General features: G+C 36.4%; 1 protein-coding gene across 1 annotated transcript; it reads right to left on the bottom strand.

The window, feature by feature from the left end:
- Positions 1 to 1,149: 1,149 nt before the first annotated feature.
- Positions 1,150 to 22,192, bottom strand: LOC127663301 (ubiquitin-conjugating enzyme E2 D2-like). Its single transcript, XM_052154819.1, has 7 exons — positions 21,868 to 22,192; positions 6,033 to 6,096; positions 5,891 to 5,922; positions 5,713 to 5,790; positions 5,488 to 5,593; positions 5,204 to 5,297; positions 1,150 to 2,026 (listed from the first exon to the last, which is right to left on the bottom strand). The coding sequence occupies exons 1-7, from the start codon at positions 21,889 to 21,891 to the stop codon at positions 1,981 to 1,983; spliced, it is 444 nt and encodes a 147-aa protein (XP_052010779.1). The 5' UTR covers positions 21,892 to 22,192; the 3' UTR covers positions 1,150 to 1,980.
- Positions 22,193 to 22,584: the final 392 nt, after the last annotated feature.

A 22,584-nucleotide genomic window follows, 5' to 3' on the forward strand; every position in this document is an offset into this window, starting at 1 on the left:
TTATATCTTCAGCTTTAGTGTGTCAATACGAAATATAAATGTTAGACTCCCAAACATTTATTTTGCAAATAGAAAATATTAGAATAGAAGAACAGGGAGCCCTGCAACAGATGTCATGGTCCCCACAAAGCCCCCCACTGAACATCGAGTAAGTCTGGGATTACATAAAGAGACAGAATCAATTGAAACAGCCGAAATAGATAGAAGAACTGTGGTAAATTCTCCAAGAAGCTTGGAACATCTTATCTGCCAACAACCAAGAAAAACTGTGTCCAGGTGTATCTAGGATAATTGGGGCTGTTTTAAAAGTAATGGTGTTCACAATGAATATTGATTTTGTTTTTTATGTTCACTAGACTTTGTATGACGTTAATTAATAAATGAAAACTATATTATGACATTCTCACTATGCAACATTTTTCACAAGTGCCTAAAACCTTTGCACAATACTGTACATATATATATATATATATATATATATATATATATATATATATATATATATACTTACATACATACATACACACACTTATTTATATGGGGAAAACCCACTTAACTCTAATGTCTCAATGCAAAAAAATCATAAATAGCCCTGAAAAAGGAATCGTTTTTGTTGTTCTTTATCAGTTTAAAGTGAAAATATGGATATGAACATGTTTTCATGATATTCACTCATAGTTTACTACAGAAGTCTTAACTTGAATTTTTTTTTAGAACATTGAAATTTCAGGATCAAATAAATCCCTCTTAACCGTTTGTTGAAAATAGGCACCTTTCTACAACTGTCCACATATTTATCAATGAAGAAGTCATTACACCTCTGGCTATGGGAGGCATTTTGAAAAGGCGAGGGTGATACAAAGCTGCTATGCCCCTCACTGACAGGGTCCCTCCTTCAAAGAACTAATAATAGTCCAGCAGTTGTTGAGAGTTCTCAGCTGGGTGCAAGAGGTGATGCATGTTACATGGGTCAAACAACTACAGAATCAAATGTTATGCATTCACCTTGTGTTACTATACCAGATATTGATCACGCAACTGCTGACTGCTGGTAGGGATGTACGATTATGTAATTACGGGGGAAAATGTTATGAAAATCATTTTGAAGATTTACTTGTCAAGATGTAAATCTTGCAGAAAGACACCAAATGATAGTTTATCAACTTTATTGAGCAAACAAAATCAACAGCTAGTAGAGCTATTAGTTGATCGGTCATCCACCAAGAGCTTTCAATCATATTCAGTGCAATGAGAGAACAGTGTTTAGGAGGATAGATGAACTAATAGCTCCCTGTTCTAAAAACATCAAAAGGAGGAGAGAAAAGGAGTAACAAAATAAGTTGTCAGACTCTAAAAGTGGACGTGTATTTGCTTAACATCGTCTGCAGATATTCATTTTTGGCAGACTACAGACCAATTACTTTTATTGTTCCATTAACATGCAAAATATATATTTTCGTAACTGCTGATACAATGACGTGACTGATTTGGTAAGAAACAGTCAGTTATAAGCAAGAATATATTTCACAGACAATAGATCTCATTGCTAGTGTAAAAGCATATAAAAAACACGAAGGCCAACCCAGCAACAGATCGTCTTTTTGAGGTATGTTGGCACCCACAGAGCCGTTGGATTTATTTTCTTACATAGCACCTCTAGCCAGTGGCGTGAGTTACAAGCGGCCGATGGTTTCACCTTAGTAATTCTTTTTCTTATAACAATAAAAAAATGTCTGGGCTCGTAGTTAAAACATGCTTCTTTAACACAAGCTTTTTTCTGTACAAAATGTTGGTGATATTTGCAACTTTTGTGGTCTTTTTTTACAGCATGTGAATGAATATTGGAAGGGGGCATAATAACCAAGCAGAACCGAATTGGTCTAAATACATACTGGACTGTAAATTCAGTTAGGAGACAAAAAAAATTAAAAATTATATTTTTCCAGCTATACTGCAGATTGGTCTGATTTTCCACTGGTATCACATGGCGTACTTTTGAGTCCATTCCCGAGCTATTCTGTTGTACCTGTATGAAAAAGAAAGAGAGAAATGAACTGTCACTGGTGCAAATGCTATTGCAGAGGCATCGTCACACACGCTGGGTAAGCGGACTGTCTGCCAACTCTACTCAAGCCAACACAAACACACAGAGTGCAGAAACAGCTCAAGGTTAAACACAATGGCATCCTCTCTAACACTCACTGCAGTTTAAACATTACCTCTGCTGTTTACTTAGGAATAAAAGCTGTCTGAACCGTTTACCTCTTTCAAAACATTCAAATTTAGATCTGATTGATGTATGCAAGATTTGAAAAACTTGAAATGACACTAACGATGTTGAAAACACAACTGGGTCACAGCTGGATGGTATTTGTGAGAATTGTGTCTGATTTCAAAATAGGAAATACTACACTGTATTTGTCCAGCCAGGTCCCCTAAGCAACCAAATTGGTTCAGTTGCTAGGGAGGGTACAGTCACATGGGGTAACAACCTCGTGGTTGCCATAATGTGGTTCTCGCTCTCTGTGCGTGGATGCTGCGGAGGAACGCCCCACAAAAAAAACATAAAAGTAAAAAAAACGATGTACCTAACGTCAGACTTTCATGAGGGCATGAACTAAATTCCACAAGGCATTGCGAATTAGAGGTCGACCGATATTGTTTTTTCAGGCCGATGCCGATCTTTTGAAATCCGGGTCGGCCGATTAATGCTGCCGATTTATTTTGGCCGATATTTGGCCGATATGTGCTTGTTTTTAACCTCTTATTTGAACCTTTTATTTGAAAGATAAAATGTAACACAAAAAATTACTTAAGATAGACAACATTTCTCAACAAATACATTTATTGAACACTTGACCAATCTGCAATTGTACACTTAAATTAAAAATGTATAATGTAAAAACATATTGTATAAATAATGTATAACAAATATATTAAATAAACAAAGCAGGTGTTACAAACTGCTCCGAAACACGAAGGTTCAGATCCAAATGCAGCTTTAATTAAGGAGCAATCCAGACACGTAATCCAATATTCAGAGCATCCAAGAGAAGCACAGGCATAACTAGGGATGAGTATCGTTAAGGTTTTAATGGTATTACTATCTTACCGATACTGCTTATCGATCCGGTACTTTAACAGTATTCTTAACGGTTCTTTTTGTTATATATTACACAAAGATAAATGTTATATAGGCACAGTGATTTAATTTCAGGAAGGTCTACTAACATTACTGTTCAGGTGTGGTCTAAAAAGAAATCTAATAAAGTAATCAATTGTAAAATAACACTGCATAGTTTATCATAGATAGATTAATGCTTATTAATGCAGAAGTTAGTGATTTTCTCTTTGGTTTTTGTTTTTTGATTCGCAGTAATGGCTCAATCGTCAGCATGTTTATTAGACAGCTTCCCCTTTAAGACCGAGTCTAATAGGCTCCTGATGCACCATATTTTCTCTCAACTATTTCCATAACTACGTCCATTTAAGACATAAACTGTGTTTAAGTGAATCTCCAAGCCGGTCGTTTTGACATATTTTTGTGTATATTTGATCGTTTAGACGCGCACATGAAACAAAAGTAGCCTATACTTTGCTTGTCTCTTTGCGGTGTGTTTCGGAGCGCGTGCCGCCTTGGGAACGGTATCTCTTGCGCTCTTTTTATTATTAAACGCGTCCCGCAATTTAGCAACAGTAGCTAGACTGCATTTTACAACAATCACCGATCGTGCTGATTCTGACGTTAAGTTTGAGTTTTAGGGAGAAATGTCAGTGAACCGCTGTGAAGGGAAGGAAGTTGTGCTAGACAGAATGCGGCTTATGTATAAATATAATTTTTATAATCTTTGGAAGGCGAAATCTAAAATAAAATCAGACTAATAATCACAGATCTAAACCAGGCTATGTTTGAATGTTTAGTTCTGTCACTCATTTAGCAGGGCTGTGTTGTGCTCGCTGTGGCACCGCGTGAGCAATCTCTCTCTCTCTCTCTCTCTCTCTCTCTCTCTCACTCTCTCTGACTGCGAATAGCTAAATTGCATCACAGACAAATGGTTTCATAGAATTAGTATACATAGAAATGGCTGGCGAGATAAAATAACTTTCTCTTTATAGCAATAATAAATGTATTTTCTTAATTTCTCCAGTACTGACAGCAGAACCGATAACGTCTGAGCTTACCAAAGCCAGTCCTTCAATAGCCTATAGTGCGTTGGTATCTTTTTATTACTTATTTCTCTGCATTGAGTGACAACCCTCTCAAATATAAGACACACAAACAGATCAAATAAAAGTCTCGCAAAATTCTTGCTTACTTATTGTGACATGATAGCAACCCTTCTGCTGTGATAATGCAACTTCAACTACGCTATCAATATCCAAAGTAGCCGAACGTCATGTCACTATCGCTTTGTCCGTTTTTTATTGAAGTTGGCAGTAACATATCAAAAGTTTTTAATTAAATATAAAGAAGTTATACAAATTTAATCCTTACTGTTTTCTCCAAGGAACTTAGCTCCTTCCTTAGGCACTGGATGAGGTCTGCTCACTCTGCTGGAAAATGACTCTAGGGGCAGCGTGTGTCGAACACGTGTTCCACAACAACACTAGGCTGCCCACAGATGCGCCTGCCTAATAATCGGCTTGATATGCGTGGATATTGGCCGATGGCGATTATGTAAAAAATGCAAAAAATCGGCCGATTAATCGGTCGACCTCTATTGCGAATGACGTATCTGAATTAAAAACATAGGGAAAAAAAACGATTGTATAAAATAAATCAATATCTGTTAAGTTTATTGCAAAATATTCAGATAAATACAAATATATAAATAGTTTGAGGGTGCAGGGGGACTTGATTGCGTAATTCTCTGTATGTCCAAGGACGGTTGTTGCAAAGCTCTTTTGGTGCACTTTATTTGCTGTGGTTCTCTGATTGGTGGATCTCTCTTCAGGTAGTGTATTTGTACACCAGGAATTACACTTAAAATTGTATTATACATTTTTCATTAAAGTTGAAATTACGCTGACTGATATATTCAACCGAAGCATATATGATCGATTAAGAACCTCTGAGCTCAACCTCTGAGTTAAAAATCAATTCCCCAGTTGAAAAAATAAATGGGAATTTTACTTCCGGAACCAAACTGTTGCACTCGATTATCTTTTGAAAAAAATGCTTAATGCACACAAATATACGTACTTTTCATTGTCTGTTTTATAGATACGTGCTATCTCTGGCACTAATGGATCATCTGGGTTTGGGTCACATAAGAGTGAGCAGATGGACAATAGAACTGCATCATAAAGAAGAGAAAGGACAGTTGGTTGGCACATGGTATAAACAACAAGACTTTATATAGTAGAAAACACAAAAAGGGTTTTTAAAATCTAAGAAATACACAAGAGAAAAAGTTGTTCTATTAATGTAGGTCAATAGTTCGTTCTATTTTTCTTTTCTTTGCAACACATTTTTGGCCAGCTCACCTTTAGAGATAGTTAAAGCAGGAGACCACTGTGACCTTAGAATATCCAAACAGATGCTGCCATTACTGTTAATATTTGGGTGATAAATTCTTGTGGTGAATGCAACCTGCAAGAGAGGGCAAAACAGCCGATCAGACCACACACAAGCAAAATGCCATTAATCTGTGACAGTCCCTCCTGAAGAATAAACCTGTAGGTTGCTTTTAAATTGTGAATGATTCTTGCCTTAGGTGGTTTGAAAGGGTAGTCTGTAGGAAAATGAATGGTCAAGAAAAACACACCGCCTTGATATGGACTGTCATTCTGTAAGAAAAAAGACCAAACCACAGAGATCAGATAATGCTGTTATAATAACTGGTAAACAATAAGTCTGTGTGGAAATGAAGCACATATATCCACTTACAGGTCCCATAATTGTCGCTTGCCAATGAAACACTGCAAAAAAAAAAAGAGCAAGAAATGTCTCATTGTGGTGAACTAAGTGATGTGTTTTATCATGTACCATAAAGAAAAGGTTAGTGAAAATGAAGAGTGAAGTAACTCACAGTCATCTCCAACTGGCCCTGCTGAGCACTGTGCTGGGGGGTCTCTGCCCAGATCAGTCAGCTCCTAAACAAACAGAGAGAGATGTATCAGTACCTGCCATTTTCAATTTCAGAACAGTGCTTTCCTATTAGCCATGTTATCTTTCATCCATTACAATTTCTAGGGATGCACCAATGTATCGTATCGGCCGATATTCGCCTTGTTGGCTGACATTGGCCTATCGGGATATACGATGTCATTCACCGATGGAAGTGGCCGATGTTTATCTGTTTATATATCTTGGTTATTTGCGGTCGACTTGGACAACATTTGCTTACCCAGCTGCAGTTTTGGAGAAGATCCAACAGGTGGTACTATAATACCACCTACAGCCACTGGCTAGACATGACTCTGGCATGACGTAAGAGGGCAACGGATGCCATGCGCACATGTCGATTGCTTTCAAATAAGAAAATGTTGGTCTGTGGTTTAGTGAAAAATTCTGCTGTATAGCAGGTGTAAAGGCTAAAAAGGCTCTTGAAAAAGTTTTTTTTTCACAGAAAGAATCTTTGTTATTTGAAAGAAGATTATATTAATATATTATAAAAATTTGTATAATTGAATTTGTGCTCATTCAAAGATGGTGTGATGCAGGGCTGAAAGACTAAAAAACACCTCAATTATTTTTTAGAATGAAGATTTCTTTGTTTCACTGGCACAAAAGGGGTATTAAATAACACCAAAAAAGAAAAAGAAAATTGGTATCGTCCAGCTTGTTATTTTAAACATCGGTATCGGCCCAGAATTTCATTCCATTCCACTGCCCTTTCAAAACCACACAAACTATTTGTACATGCTGTGATGTATTTTTTTTATATTTACATTTATGCATTTGGCAGATGCTTTTATACAAAGCAACTTACGGTGCACTTATTACAGGGACAATACCCCCGGAGCAACCTGGAGTTAAGTGCCTTGCTCAAGGACACAATGGTGGTGGCTGTGGGGATCGAACCAGTGACCTTCTGCTTACCAGTTAAGTGCTTAAGCCCACTATGTCACCACCACCACTCACCACTTTTTTTTATTGTACATACATTTTATTGTATTAATAAACTACATGCATGAAGTGCTTAAGAAAAGGATGATTCTGGTTGAAGCAGTTTATGATAGTGGTACAAAAGTTGTTTGGAACTTCCTTGAAATTCCCATAAATAACTACCATGCAAAAACTTGCTACTGTGCTTAAAAGGCTGCAAATGCTTAGCCATCAAGGTGAGTACCTAATGATGAAGTGGGACAGCTGGCTCAATGCGATTTGTGCAGATTTGGTTCTAGCCTTTTAATTGTAATTATACAACAAGGGTCTTGTGCCATCAGGATGGGTGAAATACATCACCTGTTTTACAGTGGCTCTACAGAATTGTAGTTTGTCTTTGCATATATAACAACATTATTCATTATAGCAGGTGTCGTCAAACAAAACGTGAAATGTAAAGCACACATTTTGCAGTGAATAATAAATACAACTTCAAACATTAAAATAAATTAAAATAAAATCAATATAGCATACAAACAGGTCCCTCAAGTCTATCAGGAATTTTTACAATAAGACACCATTATTTAGTTAAATAATAATAATAATGTAAAATGTGTATTAGTGCCTCACCAGAGGTAGCACAGTTTAAAGAAGAAAAAAAGGAGCATGTTTCAGTTTCTTCGTTTTACATAAGGAGGAATATTCCTAATAGATGAATACTAAATGGAACATTGAAACAAAGTCTAAACCAGATAATTTTCTTAAATCGCTGATGTGAATATAAATGTGGTAAACTTTAAGAGACGGATAGACCCGTGTGTAACTGACTTCATACATCCACTAAAATGAACTTTGTTCCAGTTGGTTATAGTAATAGCAAAAATGGCAACAGTGCAGTTAGTTCTGAGAAGATCTCTAATTTGTTTACAGATGCCACATGGTTTAATATTATTGGGTATAGTGCAAGACTTTTGTGCTGGATGAGTGATCTGCTTTTTCAAACTACATAATCTGTTATAATGTTAAGAAAAACAATCCTAATCAATATTCAGGCTTAAATGGCTAAAAACAAATATTTATTTGATCATGATTTGATGATGAGGCCTTTCTGTCACAACTAGACAGCTCTTTCGTACCGTAGGCCCAAACTATGGATTCTGAAAAACAATGAGATCAGACCCTAATGTGTCATCATGATTAGAGAGGAAAAGTGGACAGATTATCCTTAATTTCAGTCCTGAACATTTCGCACTTGTTCTTACTGATGAAAAAAAGAGAGCGAGAGAGAAAAAGGACAGCTTTCACAACTTGAGAAAAATCACAGGCAGAAAATGACAAGACTGCCTCCTTCATATAATGTAACTTTAAAAAGTAAAAAAGCATCAGAGCAATTTGAGCAAAATATTTTTGGTGTCCTCACAGTCACCTGAAAGTCACACCAGAATGTTCAGCAAACAATCGAAGGGCCACGTAAAACTGTCATTCCAAAGTGTGCTGCGATTTGCATCTTGTTAGGATACTGTAGGTGTACAGACACCGAATACTCTTGTTCAAAATGTTTTCAGCTAATTAGTGGTCAACCAATATGGGGTTTTCAATGGCCAATGCCAATATAGAGAACAAGGTATGACTCCAATATATACATAATAGCCTATAGTTTAAAGACCACACATTAGATGAAACTACATTGCTGAAACACATTTTTCTCAATACTGAATCAAAATTCATGACTGAATGTGAAAATATTAAACAGAAAATATTTATCATCCATTCCTGAGGATTCTGGTAGATTGTAAACTGGCAATTCAGAGCACTAACACTTCTGCTAATAAGCCAAGCTGGCACGGTTTTATTCAATAACTCTTTGTCTAGCATTTATATGGCCTCAGTTGTTTACAGACAAGTTGGTTTCACTGAAGTGCACTTCTGAGTTGGTTTAAGCAGGTGTACGAGGAACTGGTTTGCAACACCTGACCTCTTATATCAGCACTAGAACAAAGGCTGACCTGCTATCTCACCTGACTATTCAGCCAAAGCATTTGTGTGTCACATGCACTGGTTCAGGTAATAACAAAAAAACAATGGCATAATAAACCCATCCAATAATTTCTGCCACACCCTGACATAACGATAACAAGGAAATAACTTCCATTCTAGATCTTTGTCTTTCTCTATCCTGGAAAATACAGTGGAACACTGTAACTAGGCCCATCTAAACCACTTCTCAGAAAATAGCGCATGTTTCTGAGAATTCACCGATGTGGAGTGCAGGCAACCTTCTGGCAGTGCATGCTTGTGCATGTGAGCATGAGCACCGACAGGAAGACGAGGTCAGAGGTTTCATTGATGATGAGGGTGTCTATGGTTGAAACATCAAAACAAACACGAAGACAGTTTAGCTGACAACTTTTATGACATATTGATCCTCTTTGAACCTTCAACAGTTTGACAAGCACATATATTATGAGATTTACAAAAACCGCAGACCTGAGAAGTGATTATGGGTAAAAATGTAAAACCATAGCGTTAGGAGCTAGTGTTTGAAGAATATAACTAATAAGAAGTTTTGATCCATGGGAACAAGTATCAGTTTTGTTCCATGGAAATCTGAAGTCTCTTAGCCCTCACACTATCACAAGCCCTTTCGACTTATATTTAGGGGTGTATGTCACCAGTTTCATCACCATACGATCTGCGATTCTCTTAGCAAGCGATCCAATGTTTGTCGATACCTCAAAGTCTGCCATGATACGATTTTGATTTGATCCGATTCAGGGGCCTGCGATCAATATTATGTGCCGTTTTACACAATTAATTACATTTATTATGTCAAAAATGCTACCAAAATATAATTTGAATATGTTATTGAGCTCTCTGAAATGTGCAAATCCAGTGACAACATTGGGATATCCACAACAAAATAAGTTACTTCAGTTAATACAGAAAAATAGTCATACAAATCACATCCGAGTGATCATCAATCATTTGACGACAGCTCATTGCTTTCTGGATTGAGGTAAACAATACAGTGACAATGTGTCATCCCTAAAACAGTCAAACCACTTCTTTCAATCCAAAATACTTACATACACACGACCGGAGAGTATGTGCTATCGTTGTTTATTCTTGGCTGCATCTTCCACAGTTGTATTAAAAAAATCTACTGCAATTTACTGTGATATATGTTAGTAAGTGTGTTGATGCAAGTATGTGAGAAGTCTTATAATTGATGTTGGTGCAGCAGGGGAGGTGGTTTCTCTTTCCCTCGTCAGCACTGTTTAGAACAGTGTTTCTCAACTGGTGGGTCGCAGGTCTATTCAGACTGGGTCGGGGACAGCTGGGAAAGAACACGTTATGGTTCTGCCATTTAAATTGTTTTGCCGACCACCTAAGTGAAATTTAGGACTGCTGAGGCAAATTTAATGATAACCTCGCATTCACCGCTTTAAACATGCAAAAGGATTCTCATCTGCAATATAATATTTTCAAGGTGTGATACGCGAGTGTAACAGAACAACTTGTGCCAATGATCTGCTATGATCTACTGTATCTCTGGCACACGCGCTTGAATTCTAGTGAGAATTTTTCTAGTTTAAATTTCTATGGAGGAAGTCAAACATCTCAAACAGGCAGCCCCAACATTATAATGCCATCATGGTCTTATGCCTCTCTGTGCTTATATGTCATTACACTTGAAATACAAGAGCAAATACATAAAGGGCTTAAAGGTCTGGACCTCCAAGACTTTCTGACAAATCAGGAATAAAGTTTTCCTCCTGTGTAGTATATGTTCTGTTAGAATTGTGTTTGATACTAGGAAATAAACTGGATGACACATAATGGGGTCATAGAATTAAATATGCTCATCAACTTTGAAAAAAGGGAGAAGAGAATGTCTTTGTTGTTGACATGAACAACAAAAATAATGTCACTTGATACATGCATTTATACTTGAAAATGTGACCCTGGATACATTAAATACAGGTTGTTTTTTTTATTATGGTGGGTGCCAATTGATGTCCAATGTCAAATCTGGGTGGCCCACCACAGTCTAATTTGACCCACCACAGTTTCATAATGAACAGAAAATATTTTTACATCTCTCACTCTGTCAATCAGCCCCCCACTGTACGCGCGCATGCTCACACACGCACTGGAACCAATTATCAAATGTTAACGTTATTACCAGCAGCTCTGACAACGCAACTATTTTCAGCATCTGAGAGCAAGTTCATTACAGATAACTACTTTTGCTTAATTTCTTTGAGGCTCACAGGGCTCAACATTAACGCTTGTCAGGAGACAAGTGGATTTTTGAAGGGGCAAGTGAAAGAATTTTACTTGATATGTAAAACATATTTTAGCGATAATTGCCTTAAATATTGCGATATTCGATTACATTGTCAACCCACCTTCCGAGTGTTGGTGAATTTCTTTGCTTTATTGAATTTGCTTTAAAAATGTAATTCATATATTGAAATAAAAAACTTTTGAAAAATGTAAATGGCACTTTAAACTAAAAAAAAGCATTAAAATAACAAAGTGATCAAAAAATATTATTGAACCACCTCCCCAAATCCAAACATTTACTGTCTCCAACGGCCATCACGCAAGGATCCGTCAATGTCACCAGATGAAAATTAACTAGGCCTAATAGCCTACAGATTAAGAACTAAAGACAATTATACATGTAAAGACAATAAGCCTAATAAATTCCCTTGGTGTTGCCAAACTAATGCTGCCAAATGTGTGTTTTTATTGAATTTGTGTTTTGGTAATACAGTTAATGCTGCCAAGAGAAAAGAAAATATAACTAAACTTTAGGTTCAAGGTGAACATGTCTTGTATTGCTTTGATTTATTCACCTTCATCTTTGTTTCTTTAATAAAAAGATATACGTTACTGAACGTGCAGAGTTGCGTTCACAATTCATGTTAACTGCATGGAAACAAAAGTGAACAAACGTCACAGCACCTCCAGAGATTATCAGAGATCATTTGCAGCATTCTCATAGATGACAGTATTCTTGCAAACAGTTTTCAGATGAATAAAACAGAAAAAACGAAAAAGCGAAAACTCTTTACATGCGCTTGTTCCATGAGACCTGTTCCAGCTCGTGCTGCACGCCTCTGAACAAATAGCGAATCAGACACAATATGTGCGGATAAAGCTGCATTTCCATCCCATGCATTCAAAAGAACAAAATCGTCACTTCCATGGAACTTGTAGCGACAATGTGACTCTTTTATCAACATCAAAATAAACACAATTTAGGATGCATAGACAAAACACTAACTAATTTCATGATTGGAAATGACAATCTCAGAGTTCTGGGAGCACTATGTGTGTGTGTGCACGTTCCTCCATCATGTCTTTGCGGTGTGGATCTATAAGATGATTGGTCTGCTGGTTCATTCAGTTATGAATGAATTATTCAGTCACATAATTTTTTTTCTTGTTTATCTTGTATTCCTGTTATATTCAATAGGAGTTCATTCCGTAAATGTGTTTCCATCATAGTTTGTGCCATTGTTCTTATTGAAAAAAAACTTTATCCACATCAAGCGAGCGTATACATTTTCCATCTTATTCACATCTTTGAGTTTACATCCAGCAGATTTTATGCAATATCCTAAAATGTGCATAAAACAAAAGCACTGATGGAAGGAAACGCAGCTATTGATAGCTTTTCTTTTGTCTGTTCTTAAAAATATAAAAAAACGTCTGTTGCGGGTAGATGAGCAAAATTAACCTCGCATGAAATACATTTGGACGAGGAACTTGAAAACTGGATTCAGCCTCGTTGCATTTGATGGGTGCTAGTATCACACCCTGGTCACGGTTTAATATATTTACTTATATTAACTTATATAGCCTATAGGGTTGCCCGATCAGCTTTTTTGCCCCACGATACCAATATTTAAATATTAAATATCTGCCAATACCGAGTCCCGATCAAATACTTGTATTTGCCTAGATAATAGAGCTGCGGACAGTTTTTTTGTTTATTTACAAAAATAACTACGTAAACAAAGTAACTAAAAGATGTCTTCAGCTTAATGCAGCTAGCATTTTTATAAAACTCACATATAAAATCTTAGAATGGTGTAATAGCTTATTTTAACTTCAATATCCAGGTACAAAAATAAATCACAAATCCACTGAGTTCTGTATGGATGAATACAAATCTTACATACACTTACAAATGGTGTAAACAGCTTTACTTGAATAGTCACAACATAAAATATATTCTATAAAAACTTTACAATTCCACTAAAGTGGCAAAACAGTTACACTTGAACAGGCCCAAGTTCAACAATAATGAAACAGTTATTAATAGTTCTGTTGTCAATATCAGAATGCCATTGTGACATACTGACAACCAGTGAACACCATGAAAGCATCTCACACCGCAGATTACTAATTATTAAGCAGATGCATGAAGACACTGTGTCGTTATTGAAGGTTAAACAGTTATATTTATTATTAGTGGTATTGTGACCTGCATTAATCTGATTTAAATTGGGATGAGTGACTGATGAGATATTAAGAGCACCTGAAGAGTGCACGTCTTTGATTGACACAGAGAGCACTCATGTTAAAGAAAGTAAAGCTAAAAGCGCTCGTCATGTATCATGTATTTGCAATTCCTAGTTTGTAGCCTAGTCTCTCACTTTAATGAAAATAGAAAAATGGTCCATTCAGACTTTTACATTTTCAAAAGTTTCTCTCTGGAGATACCCCTGAACCCCCATACAGTATCATTCCTCAGTCACAAGGGCTTATATGCCCCCATACATGGATATCTGTATATAAAGAAATATAAAAATTATTTTAAAATGTAAAAAAATAAAGTTCATCTGTACAAACAATAGTACGCAAGTATAAACACCATGGGACAAAGCATCCATCATACTGCTCAGGAAGAAGACACATTCTGTCCCCTAGAGATGAACATAGTTTGGTGCAAAAAGTACAAATCAATCCCAGAAAAACAGCAAAAGACCTTGTGAAGATGCTTGAGGAAACAGGTAGACAAGTATCTATATCCACAGTAAAAATGAGTCCTATATCGACAGAACCTGAAAGGCTGCTCAGCAAGAAATCAACAGCCATAAAAAAGCCAGACTACAGTTTGCAAGTGGCAAAATCTAAAACGTGAAGAATGCGGGTGGAAGCATCATGTTGTGGGGGTGCTTTAATGCAGGAGGGACTGGTGCACTTTAGGGATGCACTGATCCGATACCTAGATCGGTCTCGGCTCCGATACTGAAGCTTTTAGACGGATCGGTATCAGTCCGAAATGATGCTGAATGTGGGTTCAGGGGTGTCCCAAGAGAAAATTTATAAAACGTTTTTTTATTTTTTTATTTAAAAACATTTGTATATATTCATTAAAGTGAGAGACTAGTCTACCAACTAGTAATTTTAGTCTTTCCTTATCCATTCCCAATTAATTTTCACAAAATTAGAACAGAAATCGATTTGTTTATTCGATTTATTTATTATTAAAGGCTTGTAATGTGCTGATTAATAAAGATACATTTAGAAGGGAAAAACGTTATGGTCTAAAAGGTGCTTTGAAACCACGTTAACTCATGCGGCGCTTCATGTCTACACACATGCAGGGAAAAGAGGTAACACGTACGGAGCGGGACAGGGCAGAATTGATGCATGTTTGTTAGAGAACAACGTTCAAGATTGCAGCACAGAAAGATCAGAGCTGTTGTCCACATCACTGTTGTTCTGTCACGCTCTTCACTAGAGACGATGAGAGGGAGCAACCGTTGTCATGAATTCTTGCAGTGCGGATGGAATCAATTCGTGTCCGACGTAACCTAATTGTTAGCAAGGCAGCTAGCATTAGCAAGTTCATCCAGTCTGACCCTACGTTACCACTGGCGCGTTGTGAGCGAAGCTGAGTGTGTTTTCAATTCATTAATATGAAAGCAGAGCGAACATGCTCACAAGGTGGATCGTAGGATTGGCAGCGGTGCGGAGCAAGCTCTCTCCTAGCGCTGTGAGCGCCTTTGAGCGGATTTCGTCCACCCCAGTGGAAACGAAGCCTGAGAAAGCCGAACTGCTTGCGTTTTAGCGACACGCAGTAAATATCAAAAATTCCTCAAAACCTTATCTTGGATTTTCTTTATCGTGATATCGATATCATTTTATCGCCCAGCCCTATTGCCAGCTGAGTGGAAGCTAATGTGTAAACATGTATTCACCAAACTGATTTGTTCAGGATTCACAGTTTGGTACCCCATTCAACCAAACAATTCCAGTTGTAGCATTTATAAAATGTAATATTTTAAAGTTTTTCCATGTTTAAAAGTTTTCCCTGAACTTGTATAGCAGTTTTTCTCTTGTCTCGGCAGGTGGAAATGCTTCTCATTTTGCATCCTGCCCCTAATTGACTGGGAGTATTATTATAGTCAGCATTTGACTGATACTAAACAGTACTGATGTTTATTTAGCTATTTCATTTATTTGTATTTATTCTTTATTTTAAATCCACATCACATTTCAATCCACACAGAAAAGGTCTGTTTTCATTCCAGCTCAAAAATGATCTATATTGGCCACCATATCGATAATTGTGAATTTTCCCCCTCTAAAATCAGTATCGGTCTCAAAAATCCCATATTGGTTGGGCTCGATTAAATATATTACTGTATTATTTAAAATTAAAGGTCAATAATAATATTAATAACAATTTATTATTATTATTATCATCATTAGTATTAATTTACAATTTATAACAATATTTGTTGAATGGGTTCCAAAAAATAACTGTGTGAATGAAAAGTGGACTTATGTCTTACAACTAAATTGAACAAAAAAAGAGATCTGAATCCTTTAAAGTCCAGATCCAAGTTGAAACATAAAAAAAATAAAAAAATTTAAAAAGGAAAAAAGAAAACATTTCTCTTCTACTGAAGACTTGAAGAGTGGAATTATTGTTAATTTTGCTGCTACATTATCCAGTACTAGTTAATAATAAAGTGTTTCTTAATAAGCTAAACATTTATATTGAAATAATGTGTAGTTAGAGGTTTGTGTTTCTTTACATATTGAAGAGTACACCAAATCATTTCCACACAATAATGTAGACATATTCTAAACTAAGCAAAAAACACAACACTGTTATCGGATTGGGATCGGTTGATACTGAGATTTCCGATTGGCACATCCCTAGTGCACGTCACAAAATAGATGGCATCATGAGGAAGGAAAATTATGCGGATATATTGAAGCAACATCTCAAGACATCAGTCAGGAAGTTAAAGCTTGATCATAAATGAGTCTTCCAAATGGACAATGACCCCCAAGCACACCTCCAAAGTTGTGGCAAAATGGCTTAAGGACAACAAAGTCAATGTATCGGAGTGGCCATCACAAAGCCCTGACCTCAATCCGACAGAAAATTGGTGGGCAGAACTGAAAAAGTGTGTGCGAGCAAGGATGACTACAAACCTGACTCAAGAAGCTTGTTTAAGGCTATCCAAAACATTTAACACAAGCCAAACAATTTTAAGGCAATGCTACCAAATACTAATACATTGTATGTAGACTTCTGACCCACTGGGAATGTGATGAAAGAAATACCATTTTTTGTTATTATTTTTTTAAATAAATCGTTCACTCTACAATTATCCTGACATTTCAAATTCTTAAATTAAAAAGTAGTGATCCTAACTGACCCAAGACAGGGAATGTTTTCTACGATTAAATGTCAGGACTGAGTTTAAATGTATTTCACTAAGTTGTATGTAAACTTCTGACTTAAACTGTATACACATCTGCTATATAAAGTGAACCTGCTGCTTTAAGTGTGTTCCAGGAAACACGCTCCCGCTTCACTCAGAGACACGCATCAACGGCTTTTCTGCCGTCTGTTCTTCAAAATATAATGAAGTGTGTTTCTTCAAGCGTGTGTCTTTGTGTCTGTAGTTCAGCCTACTGATGTCCGTCATTTTAATCCTATTCTTTGTTCATCTGTTCAGGTCCCAGCCAAAGAAATAAAAATGTAGGCTATGTGAGAGCCCCTTATGATGCACATTGCATACATTAATGTTACATGCATTTTTGCATCACTTTCATTAATCTCTATAAAGCTGAGAATTAATACATTTGAAACCCCATCTCACTTTTTATTTCTGTAAATTCTGTAATAGTTCATTCATTTCGGCGCCTCGACAAGGTTACAAACAACTTCCATGTTTGTCAGTATGTTCATGTTATTTTCATTTACATCCTTGCACTGATGAAGCTGCTGGCTCTTCTTTCTATCATTGTGATAATGACGCACTGTTTCTGGTCATTTTGACTTTATTCTCAAAATATTAACACTTTAATCTCATAATGCTATGACATCATTTTCGAAATTTGGGCTTTATTCTCAAAATATTATGACTTTATTCTCAAAATTAATTATTTTTTATTTTTATGTGGCACTAAAACGCTGTTGTACCTTTTTACTCAGACAAGTGAATGAGCAATTTACTTGTCAGGAGGACAAGCACATGAAAATGCTTAATGATGAGCCCTGGCTCAAATGTATGCTCTAGCCCATTTTTTGTTTTGACCATTTGTGAACTGTGTTAAACGTATGCTTTATGGGTGTGACTTTTTTGCCATATCATCACCATTCATATCTGTACAACCAATGTGTTTAAGATTACTACTAGAGCACAAAATTGTTTACAAGAGCACAAAGTTCTTCATAGATCTAGCCTCTTAATTTTGCTCTCAAAGTGCACCAGATTGATGTATTTAACTTATGAGTACAATATTTTCTTATAAGGGAGCATGCCCACAGACCCCATAGAGGGTCCTAGGTCCACCCACCACACTGTATTAAGTACTTAACTTAAAACATACATTGATCTTAACGTGTTGTATCGATGACATCGCATAATTGGTTAATTAATCGATGCATCGATCCAGAACGATGGATAGGTACAAGCCTACTTGTACTCATTTGCATGATATGGATTATAGATATCTATAATGCAAGTTTCATTAGTAAAAATGTATGAAACCAGCAATGGAATTACTACTAGTGAAAATGCTCACTTATGTGTAATGAGGTTTACAGTAACCTATGTATAACTCGAATCATGTACATGATTAAATGTCAAAAGTGCACGCAAGTAAAATTAGGGATGCACTGATCATTTTAGATGGATTGGGTATTGGTCCGACGAACATGATCCAAATCTGATACGTTTATTAGTAATGGTCGTTACTGTCAAGCTCCTATAGCAAGGCATTTCTGTGCACGGAACTGCCACTCATTGGATGTTTTTTGTTTTTGAAACCATTCTGAGTAAACACTAGAGACTGTTGTGTGTAAAAATCCCAGGAGATCAGCAGTTACAGAAATACTCAAACCAGCCCATCTGGCACCAACAATAATGCCACGGTCCAAATCACTTAAATCAAAATGTTCCCCATTCTGATGGTTGATGTAAACATTAACTGAAGCTCCTGACCCGTATATGCATGATTTTATGCACTGCTGCCACACGATTGGCTGATTAGATATTCACATGCATGATTGTTGATGCCAGACGGGCTGGGTTGAGCATTTCTGTAACTTCTGATCTCCTGGGATTTTCACGCACAAAAGTCTAGAACATTTATTTACTCTGAATGGTGCCAAAAAAAAAACATCCCTGTGGATGCAAATGCCTTGTTGAGGTCAACAGAGAATGGCCAGACTGGTTTCAACTGACAAAATCTACGGTAACTCAGATATCTGCTCTGTACAATTGTCGTGAGAAGAATAGTTTCTCAGAATGCAATTCTGAGATGCAGGTTGGCGCCGTTTTGCCGGTGTTCTAACAATCTGTGCAATCTGCTCAGGATGTGCTACTAGAAGTAAAAACAGTGATTTGTAAAGTTAAAACATGGGTAGCAAATGTCGAAAGGCACAGGAGAACCTGTCGGTTTGTACTACAACAGCATGAAATGTGTTTAAAACCTAGGTAGCACATCTTGTCCGGCAGATAATACCTATCAGAATGTGCTATCAGCATAAATATCAGTTATGCAATATGGTGTGAGGGTGTACTAAGCCCTAACCCTACCCCAAACCCAACCCTAAAACTATGTGAATATAGCATTGGTAGCACATCCTGATAGGTAGCATATATTTTCAGGACAGCGGCAAGAGGGGGATCTACACAAAATTAGGCAGGTGGTTTTAATATTGTGGTATATTGCTCTTGAACTATAAAATTCTCAAAGTTAAAAATAATAACAATTAATAATTATTATTTGTGTGTCCTCATTCTGGATGTTTCAACCGAGTGGAGAACATGAGATTACATCTGTATCCATGGCAATGCGAATTTGTCACAAGAGACCGCTTGGACTACACCCTCTCCTGAAGCATTGGATTATATTTCAAAATTATGTAAATATGGACCTTTTTTCACACCAAAAGTGATCGTATCACTTTAAAAGACATTAATGTAAATGCTGGAGTCATAACGATGACGTTTATGCTGACTGTCTGTGATTTTTAGAGCTTCAAAAGAAAAATCTCCATTTACTTGCATTTTAAGGACCTACTGAGCTAAGATATTTTTCTATTTTTCTTCAAATGTGTTTTGGTGAAGAAAGAAAGTTATACACACCAATGAGTGTGAGTAAATAATAAGATAATTTACATTTTTGGGTGAACATTCCCAATATATATCACTGGAATGACTGGAATGTTAATTGTGCTGTTACATTATCAGAAGATTAGTTAAAGTTTTCTTAATAGGCTACAAATTTACAGTATATTGAAATAATTTGTAGTAAGATGATTGTATTTTTTACAGATAAAAAAAAAAAGTACACTCAATCAGTTCTAAACTGTGAAGTATTGATATTGTAAACTGATTAAGAAAAACAAAAAATTGGATCGGTATCGGCTGATACTGAGAGTTCAGGTATTGGAATCGGATCAGGAGAGAAAAAATTGTCTCTTTGCATCCCTAGCTAAAATGGCATTATTGAGCTGCATGAGGGTGAAGTTATAAACAAGAGATAAAACTATATGGATTAGTGTCAGCTTAATAACAACACAAATTAAAACAAATAATCACTTAGATCTATCTCTAATACTATTAATAAGGAAATAAATCAGTATAAATAAGGAACTAAACATACAAAGCAAATGAGAACAACAATCTCAGGTTGGCACTAATAAGTCACCACTGTCATACACATAATTGCATTTGTAGAATGTTTCAGCTCAATTTTATATAGCTGAATAATGCCAGATCAACAAAAAATGTAATAAGTAACCAAGTTATGAGTGGTTCGGGAATTGAGAGTGATAATTAAATTCTCCGTCATCCTTAATCAGAGCATCGTGGCCGATGTTGGTGGAGAAGGCCTTTGCGAGACTTAATGTATGTCACCAATTCAGCCAACCAATATAGGCCAGTGTGAACATCAGCAATAACAGTGGCAGCTATTTTTACGCCTGCTTACTTCAAATTAGTGTGTAGGGAATAAAGCAGCTCTACTATCACTTGAGAGATACATGGCTGGAATTTTAAACCAGAGGTCTGTGTGCTCACTAGGGCAGGGTGGTATATCGCCTTTTTAAGGTATATGCATATCAATATATTTTCAAATGAGATATAGGATGAGACAATACCATTTCTATCGATATAGTTTGAGGTTGCGTTACATAACCCATTTCTTCCAGAAAGCTGTGCTGTGTTAGCATCCTCTCTCCGTGCAACCCCGCTCCCACTGCGCCTTTTGGTCCATATCACCCAAGCCCTAGTGCCCACCTGGCATGTGCTGTTCTGAAAAGCTCAGCTCAACTTACAGTTGCTGCCATACTTCACATTTCCCTATTAAAAAACCCATGAACCCTCAATACTGATTAAAAATGACGTACCAAGCCACAGAAAATTGGTACAAACTAAGAATAAGCCTAGGCAGTGTCAGTCTAAGTCAAAAAAGCAATCAAACTCTGCAAAAACCATCCTGACGTCAAGTTCAACAACTATTGTGCAACATTGCTTCACACTGGTACAAGCCAGATATTTCAAACTAGAGTATCAAGTAATCGTAGTAGCTTTCCAGGAAGAACTTCAATGACGCAAGTGCTTGTGTTTACAAAAAATGGAGAGACAGACAAGGAAATAAGAAAATGTAAAACTAGGGATACTGCCATCCATAAGAGATAAAGCTAACCTTAACTGTCCACAGGATTTAAACCAGTTTGTGTAAGCAGTCTGGTCTGTAGCCGTGGAGATGATTCATAAATATTATTCATCTGAATCAACACAGTGACATACAGTATGAGAAGTCTCACTCACATAAGGCTCTGCTTTAACATCCGAACGCCTGACTCACAGAAGAATCAGTCACATAAAATCCTTCACATTCACCTTTTCATTTTTGAACCAGTATTTCCTCCTTTCTGAACCCGCAACTAATATGAGGATATTATATTGGAAATGTGTAATGATTTGAACTTGAACTACTAATTATGTGTTTTTCCAATGTGGTGAAAATAATATTATCTATCTATCTATCTATCGATTATGTTTAATATTATGAATATAATAGATAGATAGATAAAAAAAAAAAAAAAAAAAACAATGAGAAACATCAAAACAAGAAATAGAAACTAATGTTAAAATAATAAGTAATAAAAAAAGATCCCAAACATCCTTAACCAAGCCTGGTATGCACATAGCATTTGCTAACATGTTAACCCAGCTAGCTTTCTTTTATGTCAAGCGAAAAGGATTTGGGTCCTCAATTTAAAAGCTTCAACGTAAAATGAAATATTTTACCTTGTGAATTCGTTTTAGTGCCATTCTGTGTGTGTAAAGGACTCTTGAGGCTGAGGAAAATTTGATTTATCCGGCTAGCTGCGGTTAGCTGTGTGCTCGCTAGCCAGACACTACAGATCCAACAGAAACCCGACGATACCGAACCCGAGACGAACTAAGCCGTTACAGTGGACAAACGGCTTCCTGGTGCCCGACCGATTATACTGTATATCCTGACGTGAGTGAAAGTTGTTGAGTATGAACGAGCAGGCCTGCGTTTCAACACTTCACACTTGTAAATGTCTCTCTCTCTCTCTCTCTCTCTCTCTCTCTCTCTCTCTCTCTCTCTCTCACACACACACACACACACACACTATCTCTCACTATCTCTCTCTCTCTCTCACACTATCTCTCTCTCTCAATTTTCAATTTAAAAGTACTTGATTAGCATGATCGTTTTTATATACAATATTGCCAAAGCATTAATACACAAAACAGATAATGACAAGACAAATAATAATAATAAAAAACAGTTACAAATAATAATAAAAACAGAATTAAAATAAGGTGCCAGGTAATTAATAAAATAAAAACTACAATGACAATATACATTATACAATATTAAATAAAATAAGCATTTAACAAGACATTATGAACATAAAAAAAAAAAAAACTGTGACTGAAGTACATTAAGGCAGTGATTGGTTTGTGAGGGTGTACTTTTCAAAAATGAATTTG

This window comes from Xyrauchen texanus, chromosome 23 (genome assembly GCF_025860055.1).
Source record: "Xyrauchen texanus isolate HMW12.3.18 chromosome 23, RBS_HiC_50CHRs, whole genome shotgun sequence".
Classification (NCBI taxonomy): Eukaryota; Metazoa; Chordata; class Actinopteri; order Cypriniformes; family Catostomidae; genus Xyrauchen; species Xyrauchen texanus.

Excerpts from the sequence above, each read along its gene's own strand:
- LOC127663301 (XM_052154819.1), bottom strand. The coding sequence starts at position 21,891 with ATGGCACTAAAACGAATTCACAAG. Across the intron at positions 6,097-21,867 it reads CACTAAAACGAATTCACAAG|GAGCTGACTGATCTGGGCAG; the intron begins GTAAAATATTTC and ends CTGTTTGTTTAG. Across the intron at positions 2,027-5,203 it reads TATAAAACAGACAATGAAAA|GTACAACAGAATAGCTCGGG; the intron begins GTACGTATATTT and ends TTTTTCATACAG.